The 11,069-nt window shown below is 45.1% G+C and overlaps 1 protein-coding gene across 2 annotated transcripts; it reads left to right on the top strand.

Moving 5' to 3' along the window:
- On the top strand, positions 1-9,082 carry LOC6897697 (protein Hook homolog 1-like). Of its 2 annotated transcripts, none has more exons than XM_002137787.3 (2): positions 1-2,451; positions 8,779-9,082. In XM_002137787.3, exons 1-2 carry the CDS (start codon positions 159-161, stop codon positions 8,955-8,957), a joined length of 2,472 nt encoding a protein of 823 aa, XP_002137823.3. In that variant the 5' UTR covers positions 1-158; the 3' UTR covers positions 8,958-9,082. The 2 variants fall into 2 exon arrangements, with proteins under 2 accessions (XP_002137823.3, XP_033241754.1); XM_033385863.1 differs by lacking the exon at positions 1-2,451 and adding an exon at positions 6,598-8,203 and having other exon boundaries at positions 8,246-9,082.
- The last annotated feature ends 1,987 nt before the right edge of the window (positions 9,083-11,069 follow it).

Genomic DNA, 11,069 nt, shown 5'->3' with positions numbered 1-11,069 from the left:
ATATTTAGTCAGACAGATTTGTTGACCGTACAGTTTCATTCTGTTTTTGGTAAACAATTTTTATACAACTAAAATACGGCGTAATAAATATATTTAGAGAACAATAAAATTTCCATTGAACAATATAACTATGTTCGTTGCATGTTTTACGGATTGACATGGCTACACCGCGCGAGAGCCAGTTGAAAGAGGCGGAAGACTTGAATGGGAGTTTGAGCCTAGAGCCGAATAAAGGGAAATACCCTCAAGAGGATAAGCAACAAGGGAACGAAAAAATGGACGACTGGGCGGAGAGCGATTTCTTTGATGTCGAGGGCGACGATGATGATATCAGAAGCTACACGACCGCGAATTCGGTGTCAGTTAAATGCGCTCCAGCCAGCATACAACAGGAGCAACTTAACAAGTTAAAAAAACAGCTCCAATCCAAGTCTCACAAGCCACATACCTCTGCCCAGCAGGGGGAGAACCGCCGGAGTATCTTAGAGGAGCAACTGAAGCGAGCATTTCAAGAGATGCAGCAAGCGCAGGCGAGGTGCATGAACCAGGAAGACGGCATGAAGAAGCTGCGGGAGGATAAAAGACGTCTGGAGCAGAGCTGTGGCCAGCTTCAGAAGAACATCGCAGAGTTGAAGGAACATCATCGGGCACAGTGCCAAAAGCTGGACAGAAAACATACCGAATTCGAAGCAATCACTAAACGATACAAAGCCCTGGAGTCGGACTTTGAAGCCATGCTACTGCAAAAGGATGTCAAGATAAATGAGCTAAAGGGGTCTCTCAATATGGACCAGAGTCGATGCAGCCAACTGGAGTCAGAGAAGATTCACCAGCAGCAGTACGCTATGGAGTTGGAGGCCAAGATCGCATCGTTTGAGCACACCGTTGGCGTTCTGACTAAACACTTCGAATGGGCTCAGGCTGGGCTGCATTCGATCGATGCTCTATTGCTAAAGAATCAAACACCGCAGGGTGTCACCGCTTGCCTCAGTCACGACGATCGCATGGCTCGCCTTCATCGGGCTCTAGCTAATCCCAAAGAGACGACGGATGAAATTATCAAGCTACAAGAGCTGCTGAAGGAGCGCGACAGGGATCTGCACCTGCTTCGCACGAAGGATAGTCAGTCCCTCGGGAAACTTACCGCTTTAAGCGAGGAAAAAACTCGCCAGTATTCGCGCATTTCGTGTCTGCAAAAAGAACTGAGTGAACTACAGAAAAAGGCCACAAACTTTTCGCAACTTCAGCAGCAAATTCAGCCGTTAATAGCAGAGCGGGATGCTCTAAGGGAGCTCAACGAGAAGAGCGGCAATCGCATCAAAGGGATTCAAGCTGAAGTGCTGAGACTGAACCAAGATAATGGAACTCTTAGGCAGAAATGTGATCGGCTGATGGAGGATAACTGGAAGCTGACTACAAAGCGGGACAAATCAGATGAACTTCGTCTGGAGATGGATCGAAACCGTGATTTGTTAGCTCAAGCAAAACTAGAGGTGGATCGGCTGTCAAAACTGCACGAGGAGACTTCTCGGAAAAATGATATTCTCAACTACGAGCTGAGCAAGCTAAGCGACGTTGCCAAAGAACTCGAGGAGCAGCGCAAACAGTATGCTAATCTCAAGCGAAATATGCAATCTGATAAAATCAACTTAGAGCATCTCAAAATGCTCAAGATAGAGAAGGACAATCTTCAGAAAGAGCTTGACGACTTGCAGAAGAGATGGGAGCGAGAGATGTCCGCTAATTGTAGCAAATGCCTTGAAAAATCGAAAGTTATTAGAAAGGCTGAGATTCAAATGGCGAAGCTCCAGAAGACCAACAAAAGGCAGGCAAAAATAATAAAAGAACATTTGGGGAATGTGGATCAAGGTAATCTCTTGATACCGGATGTCACTGTGTTCAAGAGGAACGTCCAGCAGATTAAGGAATACATTAAAAAGCAGACAAATTTGGGTAAGACGGCCACTGATCACGACACTTCAGAGACCTGCCAGAGTTTCGATGGTACTACGGAGGCGTCAACAAATTCGACAGAGCTCACCTACGAGCACTTCAAGCAGATTGAGCAGCGATGTTGCGATCAAATTGCGGAGGAGTCTAAGAGCTTATCTTCTCATATGCGAAAGGCAGGGGAGAAGTACCAATGTCTTCAAGGCAAGTATGAACAGCGCCTGAAGGAAGTGGAGCTGCTGATGCGCACCATTACGGAGGAGCGTGCTCAGTCCACGAAAATTCTGGACGCTAAGAATGCCGAACTAAAAAGCATTCTGGGCAAAAGTCGCGAAAAGGAACGACTCATAGCCGACCTTCAGCACGGCTTCGACGATGTATTTTCTAACATTGATTCCGAGCGCCAATCGATGAAGACAGTGTTGGAACAGTGGGAGTCGCAAAAGATGCAGGTCATGCAGGTGGAGAAATACTGGCAGGATCGGATTGCTGTTATGCAAAGTGACCATCAGCAGGCCATGCAGTCCTCGCATCAGCGCTACCAAATCGCCATGCAGACGGCCCAAAACTACAGGCTTTACGCAGAAGAGAAGGCTATAGAGTACAAAGAGTCGCTGGCTAGGATGAAGCAGCGTATGGAGGAGTACCAGGAGCGCTATGCACTGCGAGAGAGCCAACAACGAGAGCCAAGCGAGATTGAGCGACACCCCTAGTACTACATGCAGTGCTAAATACTGGTCTTTTCCATACGACACACTCCATGCAACATTTTACCTGAATTTACTTTTGGTTTAGTTTATTTTGATTTTAGTTATAAATTACAAAATAATTGTAAAAATTGGTCTTTCCTTACCTAACCTCACTGGTCCTTATCTGGTAGAAAAGCCGGCGACTGTGTGATTGACAGGACCTTATGCCGACATATCCTGGGGCCAGCACTGAGAGGGGATCAACACTACGAAACGTCCGTGCGACAGGTAAAGAACGAAAAAGATCGATGAGGACATTTCAATCAGCGCATACTTTCACTAAGATCTCAATGAAAAGGTTTCCGCTGTGATCCCCCGAGAGAGAACCCACAAAGTGTTGTGTAATGTAAATCCGCTTAGAGCGAGCAGGACCGGACCTGGTTCGCTGGTACTTATTTAGAGAAGATCAACAAGCGATTATGTATTTGCTGCCAGCACTCAGCGAGAAGGAGAGTGAAAACGTAAATAAATACATTCATTTTGTTTTCTCGTTGGTAGACCATAGACATCTGCTCTTATCTTCTCGGTTGATTTCTTTCTTATAGACTAGTTCGCGTGTAAAGTGATGACGAATTCTGGTTGATTCGCCAGTGCATTGGTTGTCGCTGAAGATCACGACAACATCCTCGGAGCCTATAACTTTCTTCATGAACAGTTTCAGGTGGATTGCTTCCTGGCAAGTTCGTTAACACAATGATTTTCGAAGCACAAGTATCAGAGGAAAAATGTATTGTAATCGCGGCAAAGGCTACGGAAAAATTCATGGTCAGAGTAGTTTGAAGGACAGAGAGGATGGAGAGGAACGTAGTGCCTAGTCGGGCGGCATTGGACAGCAATTCTAACATAGCTAATGAGGCCCGAGTATTTAACATCGCCTAGGAGAAGTTTATGGAGAAAAAGAATTCCATGACAAGTCCTTCGTCTTTCAAGAGAGTGCAAATTAATAAGACGCAGCCGGCTCTCATAAGAAGGAAGATGACGTGAAGGGGCCAATTAAGACCGAGCAGGGCAAAGATAAGGAATTGTTTTTGAAGTTCAGATAATTCATTAGACTATCTTTTGATAAAGCCAAGGACTCCAAGGAAATATGAGAGTTCATATTCTACGCGGACAGTTAGGTAGGATGACAATAGCTTCAGATAGCACGCCTGTGCAAGCGACTAGGCAAAATCACGAGTCTAGTATATCAGGAAACTGATACAACTCGTTGTCTTCAGCAAACGGAAGGGAAATTGGATTTCCACACCCAAATGTCTCTAACAGGCTCCTGGGAAGACCGCTAATATCTTAGCCAGTTGGCGTCTTAAGTTCTGAAAACTTCTGTAAAGACAACCATAACCCTTTTCCACGAGGTAAATTCGGCAAATACTTACGGATAACGAAGAAGAGGAGGAAGAAGATGTTTCGCAGAAACTAGTATGCTGGAACTGAAGCCAGGAAGGGCATCGTTTTGATGATTGTTTAGGAGAAAGGCGAATTTTCTGCTATGGTTTTGGTGCTAAGGATATTTATAAACCTCGATGCGTCAAATGTAACTCAGCGAAAAACTCGAAACGGGATGTACCGACCGAGGCTAAGTCAGTACATCCGACCAAGAACTGCAACTAAACGCAAGTAACCCAACTACCTTAAGAGGTCTTTCCAAAGGGGTAGTTGACGTAAAACCGGATATGATACTACACAATATTGTTACAGGTATAGATGTAGCGACTCAAACGATGAAGAGTAAAGAGTTGGATTCAGAAAATGTGAATATGTAGTTAAATTGATAGTTAAACCCAAACGATCGACGATACGAGCATTCTGGAAAATGGTCCAATCTGTTCGAAAACGTTTAGTCTCAGCAGTTTTTCTGAGTTCAGATAACCGATTGTACACGGAGATAATGTTCGAAGGGCAAACTTATCAAGCTTTGCTAGATTCAGGATCAACCATTAGTTGTTTGGGTGGGAAGGGCAGCAACCTCTTTAGCACATCACCCACAATCTCAGAAGTGTTTGGGAACCATATGAACTGCCAGCAACGAAGCTTGTACCGTAGTGTCCAAATTGGTGGTTCTGATTGAATTCCTATTTAAGTAAGTATAGTTCTTTATCATTCCAGATTTAAAACAATATGTTTATTTAGGTGTTGACTTTTGGAAAGATTTCGGTCTTCTATCCCAATTATTGACCCGAGAAGGAACTGTGAGCTGTTTGGAGAATAGAGACGCCATGTTTACGAAGTAAACCCCTAAATGCATTCTCTGAATGAAGAACAAAGGAAAAAATTAGAGGCGGTAATAAGAACCTCCCGTCATATTAATGCGACGGAGTAGGTCGTGCACACCTAATACAACATTCTATGGTAATCAATGCCGAAGTACCCGTCAAACAACGACATTGGCCCATTTCACCCGCGAAAGGGAAAGTGATGTTTGAAGAAGTGGAGAAGATGATTAAGTTGGCGTGATAGAACCTTCAAAAGGTCCATGGAGTAGCAATTGAGTCCTAGTAAAGAAAGGGAACAAGAATAGGTTATGCCTTGATTCTCGAGAGATCAACAAATATACCCGAAAAGGCGCATACCCTCTTCCACATATAGATGGGATACTCAGTCGATTGCCACCTGCCAAATACGTAACTGGGACTCCATATAGGAGTCTTCACGCCAATACACCGCGTTTACCATAACTAACCGACCGCTCTATTAATACAAAGTTATGCCTTTTGGTCTAACACATATCGGAGGATAGCCGCATTAGTTATCCGGAAGCACTACAAACCATTCGCGAATCGGCAAAGAAAAAGGTGAAAGAGTCATATGAACAAAATGCTAGAAGATATAATATACGCAATCGAAAAATAGAGTTTAAGGTTGGAGAGCCAGTACTTGCCCGCAATTTCTGTCAAAGCAATGCTATTAAAAAGTTCAATGCAAAGTTAGCGCCGGTTTTTATTTCAGCCGTGGTATCTAGACGAGTTGGCTCACCCTATTAACAGCAGTCCTTCTTCTGTTTAGGCCTCGCCAGTTAAAACTACCGCCTCCTCAACTGTGGTGTAGTGGCCAATGGCCAGTGACTCTAAAACTACAGCGAGCAGCTTGCGAAGTATTGCCTTCGCGTTTAACATTAACTCTTCTTATTAAAACAAGATAAGAGATTAATTATAAGAGTGACGTAGCTTAAGCTTCCATTGAAGAGCTTAAGGTCTAATTTAGAGAAGCAGCGTAGATCTGTGGGAGTTATGTTACCGACCCCATAAAGTATATATATTCTTGATCAGCATCAATAGCCGAGTCGATTGAGCCCTGTCTGTCTGTCCGTCCGTCCGTCTGTCCCTATTAGCGCATAGTGCTCAAAGACTCTAAGAGCTAGGGCAACGATGTTTTGGATCCAGACTTCTGTGATATGTCACTGTTACAAGTATATTTAAAAAGATCGCCCCGCTCACTGTCGCCTTTACAAAGGATGAAAATGAGATTGTGTGAGGGAAAGCGAGCGCGTGGTAGGGGAGTCAGTCACTGGAAATCGTTTTCCCGTTTTTGGCTAGATAACGTTCCGATCTGATCCCAATACATATGGTATCGTATCTCGTATCTTCAAAATGCATGTGAATGCCAGGGTTTGACGGCACTTGTGGGGCCGGAGGGAAGCTTGGCTAAAATTGGAAAAACACTTGATTCAGTGTAATCACAGTGTGTCTCAGGGACATCAGCCAAATCAGGGACTCAGCCAAATCGCTTACTTTTGGCTGTTACATATATACATCTACATCTCGAGTAATCATGTCCCGAGTTAAAAAAAAACCAATAATCCGATATCAGATTACTGAGATCATTTACATTTTGCAGAAAAAAGAAGCAGGCTGGCCGAGCCTTAAAAAAAAAAGTTTGACTCAAATGAATATTCAGACAGTCAGATTTGTTGACCGAACAGTTTCATTCTGTTTTTAGTAAGCAATTTTTACACATTTTTTACAATTTGAAGTAAAATAAAATTTTCATTGAACAATACTAAAATTTTCGTTATATGTTTTACGGATTGGCATGGCTAGACAGCGCGAGAGCCATTTGAGCCACGAGGGTGCCGATGAAGATATCACATGCTTCTCAACCGCGAATTCGGTGTCAGATATTAGCGTTCAGTGCTGCAGCATACAACAGGAGCAAATGAAAAAGTTAGAAAAGCAGCTCCATTCCAAGTCTCACAAGCCACAAGCCCTGGCCCAGCAAGCTACCGATAATCGAGAAAAGCTTGATGTGGGGGAGAACCGCCGGAGCATCTTAGAGGAGCAACTGAAGCGAGCATTCCAAGAGATGCAGCAATCGCAGGACATACTGGTGGATTCGCAGGCGATGTGCATGAACCAGGAAGACGGCATGGAGAAGCTGCGGGATTATAAAAGACGTCTGGAGCAGAGCAATGGCCAGCTGCAGCAAACCATCGCAGAGTTGAATCAACATCATCGGGCACATTGCCATCAGCTGAAGGGGTCTCTCGGCTTGGCCCAGAGCCGATGCAGCCAACTGGAGTCAGAGAAGATTCACCAGCAGCAGTACGTTATGGAGTTGGAGGCCAAGATCGCATCGTTTGAGCACACTGTTGGCCTCCTGAGTAACCATTCCAATTGTGCTCAGGCTAGGCTGCATTCGATCGATGCTCTATTGCTAAAGAATCAAACACCGCAGGGTGTCACCGCTTGCCTCAGTCACGACGATCGCATGACTCGCCTTCATCGGGCTCTAGGTAATCCCAAAGAGACGACGGATGAAATTATCAAGCTACAAGAGCTGCTGAAGGAGCGCGACAGGGATCTGCACCTGCTTCGCTCGAAGGATAGTCAGTCCCTCGGGAAACTGACCGCTTTAAGCGAGGAAAAAACGCGCCAGGATTCGCGCATTTCGTGTCTGCAAAAAGAACTGAGTGAACTACAGAAAAAGGCCACAAACTATTCGCAACTTCAGCAGCAAATTCATCCGTTAATAGCAGAGCGGGATGCTCTAAGGGAGCGCAACGAGAAGAGCGGCAATCACATCAAAGGGATTCAAGCTGAAGTGCTGAAACTGAACCAAGATAACGGAAATCTCAGACAGAAATGTTATCGGCTGATCCTGGATAAGTGGAAGCTGACTGTTAAGCGGGCCAAATCAAATGAGCTTCGCCTGGACATGGATCGCAAACGTGATCTGTTAGTTCAAGCAAAACTGAAGTTGGATCGGCTGTCAAAACTGCACGCGGAGACTTCTCGTGAAAATGAGTGTTTTCGTGAACAGTATGCCAATCTCAAGCGAAATATGCAATCCGATAAAATCAACTCAGAGCAGCTGGTCAACGTGCTCAAGATAGAGAAGGAAAATCTTCAGAAAGAGCTCGACGACTTGCAGAAAAGATGGGAGCGAGAGATGTCCGCTAATTGCAGCAAATGTCTTGAAAAATCGAAAGGTATTAGAAAGGCTGAGACTGAAATGGCGAAGCTACAGAAGACAAACAAAAGGCAGGCAAACATAATCAAAGAACATTTGGGGAATGTGGATCAAGGTAATCTCTTAACAGCCGATGTCTCTGTGCTCAAAACGAACGTCGAGCAGCTTAAGGACTACATTAAACAGCAGAAAAATGTTGATAAGTCGGTCACTCCCCGCGATACTTCAGAGACCTGCCAGAGTTTCGATGGTACTACGGAGGCGTCAACGAATTCGACAGAGCTCACCTACGAGCACATCAAGCAGATTGAGCAGCGATGTGGCGATCAAATTGCGGAGGAGTCTAAGAGCTTATCTTCTCAGATGCGAAAGGCAGGGGAGAAGTACCAATGTCTTCAAGGCAAGTATGAACAGCGCCTGAAGGAAGTGGAGCTGCTGATGCGCACCATTACGGAGGAGCGTGCCGCTAAGAATGCTGAACTAAAAAGCATTCTGGGGAAGTGTCGCGAAAAAGAACGACTCATAGCCGACCTTCAGCACGGCTTCGACGATGTATTTTCCAAAATTGATTCCGAGCGCCAATCGATGAAGACCGTGTTGGAACAGTGGGAGTCGCAAAAGTTGCAGGTCATGCAGGTGGAGAAATACTGGCAGGATCGGATTGCTGTTATGCAAGGTCACCATCAGCAGGCCATGCAGACTGCCCAAAACCACAGGCTCTACGCAGAAGAGAAGGCTATAGAGTACAAAGAGTCGCTGGCTAGGATGAAGCAGCGTATGGAGGAGTATCAGAAGCGCTATGCACTGCGAGAGAGCCAACAGCGAGAGGCAAGCGAGAACGAGCCACACCCCTAGTACTAAATACAGTGCTAAATACTGGTCTTTTCCGATACGACACACTGCATGCAACATTTTACCTGAATTTACTTTTGGTTTAGTTAATTTTGAATTTAATTATAAATTACAAAATAGTTGTAAAAGTTGGTCTTTCCTTACCTAACCTCACTTATGCTTACCTGGTAGAAAAGCCGGCGACTGTGTGATCGACAGGACCTTGTGCCGACATATTCTGGGGCCAGAACAAAATAAATTTTTCCCAAACCAAGGCGAGGAGCTGAGGTCAGAGATTCGTGGACGCCGAGGCTGAAACTTGTAATGTTGATAATTGAAATTGAAACAATAGACATTAAAAAAAACAAACAATATCGTTCTTTAAGCTGCAGGTTTTCACTGGAGGATGCAGATGGAGGACGATAGAAATGGCAGATGACAGTTGGCAGACGAGGTTGGTTTAAGTACCTTTTAAAAAGGTTTTTATTCTTGGCCAGAACTGAAAGTCGAGTCGAAATAGAAATTTCGCGTCTGGGTATTTTGGGCCTGACAGGCGTTGTTCCATCTGTAGTCGTAATAAAAGTGCGGATTAGTTGACATATCAAACTCAAAGTGTATCTGTATATCTCTCTCCTCGTCCATGTGTATTTGTATCTCAATCTCGAGCTGTGTCTGTTTATGGTCCTCCTTCTTCTTCCGTTTCTGTATTTGTTTCAGTACCAATTGCATTATTGATGAGATGTGTGTTTTTTTTCTGCCATTTGCATGCATGCTCGGCTCCCGGCACTCGGCTATTTATAGTCCATGGTTAACTCAATTGAAGAGTCCTTGGCCGCAACTTATCCCCTGCCCACTTCGCCACCACCAACCGACATGCTCCGCATACATGGCCTTGCCACATGCTTTCGTGCTGATTTCCATTTGGTTGCTCTTTCTCGAAAGGATAATTCCGAATCCCATCCAAATCGGGCGTTCGGAATTTGGGTTTCGGTTGGGTAAGAAAATCGAATGATGTGTTTTGGATCAAAGGGGATTTATCCCAATATAGAACAATGTCTAAGAAGCATTGGTATTTAAGATTTTCAAAGACGATCCTCTCACCATCTTTGATCAGTGCTTAAAGACATTTGCCCTATCCTTCGCCTTTGAAGAGTACACCCAGCCGTGAGTATTCCACGGATGGCCGGGATCTCATCTTGAATCCACCTTTTCTTCGATTTGTTTGCATGTCCTGCGCGTGCCTCCCATTTTCCATTTCCCGCTCGCCTGCACCGCTGCTGATGTGCCATTTGTGTGCTTGCCACGTCAGCCGGACAGGAGCGTGGAGCATTCAGTTTACCTCGTTTGTGCTGCCACTCACAGATTTTCCATTGACCTTGAGGGGGACGTTGGCGTAGGCGTGGGTGTGGGTGTGGGTTGAAGCTGTGTGGTGAATGTAGGCAGTCGAGACCTTGACAAGCTCATAATTAAAGCATGTCGCTATCTGCGGCCAGTGTCTGGCATATTTTGCGTGTTATCTTAACCCAGTCAGCCACTCCTTCTTCTCCACGTAGAGGTGCCCGTTAATGCCATAGGTCCTATTCCTGCAACAGTAGCCATTCCAGCGCCATCCACAAGGTGTTAATCATTCTACTCGGCGCACGTTTCGTCTTGGTTTCCTTGGGTCATTTGAGGGTCTTCCCTCTTCTCTTAGAGGACCACCTTCCATTTCCTTACCTTGTAAATTTCCCCTCTATTGTCCCTTATTTGTCGACATACATATTTGTTGTGCGCTCCCCGCCCGCTTTGTCACTTTTCCATCCACCGCCTTTGGAGGATGTTGGCTTTTATTTATTTGTTTGCCTTTTGTTGACAGCAATTTAAACGCTTCAATGGACTACTGCCCCGCCTCCAAGCCACCCTCTCTCACCCTATCCGGCAACCGCCCTCAATCCGTTAGAGCGCAAAAAGGGTTTCGCAAATAAGTTTTACCTCGTAAATTAATTTCTCTTGCTGTTGGTAAGTAGATACAATTTGTATGAGATGGTGAGTGGGATGGAATGAAGGAGATGGAGGCTGGAGTGGATCCCCGCGCAAGACATGACCTCCGCTAAAGGTCAAAAGGATTTCGGAACAGCTCATTAATTACTCCCGAAC

This window comes from Drosophila pseudoobscura, chromosome 2 (assembly GCF_009870125.1).
Source record: "Drosophila pseudoobscura strain MV-25-SWS-2005 chromosome 2, UCI_Dpse_MV25, whole genome shotgun sequence".
In the NCBI taxonomy this organism is placed as follows: domain Eukaryota; kingdom Metazoa; phylum Arthropoda; class Insecta; order Diptera; family Drosophilidae; genus Drosophila; species Drosophila pseudoobscura.
The sequence above is the reverse complement of the archived record's forward strand: the minus strand, read 5'-3'. Positions and strand labels throughout refer to the sequence as shown.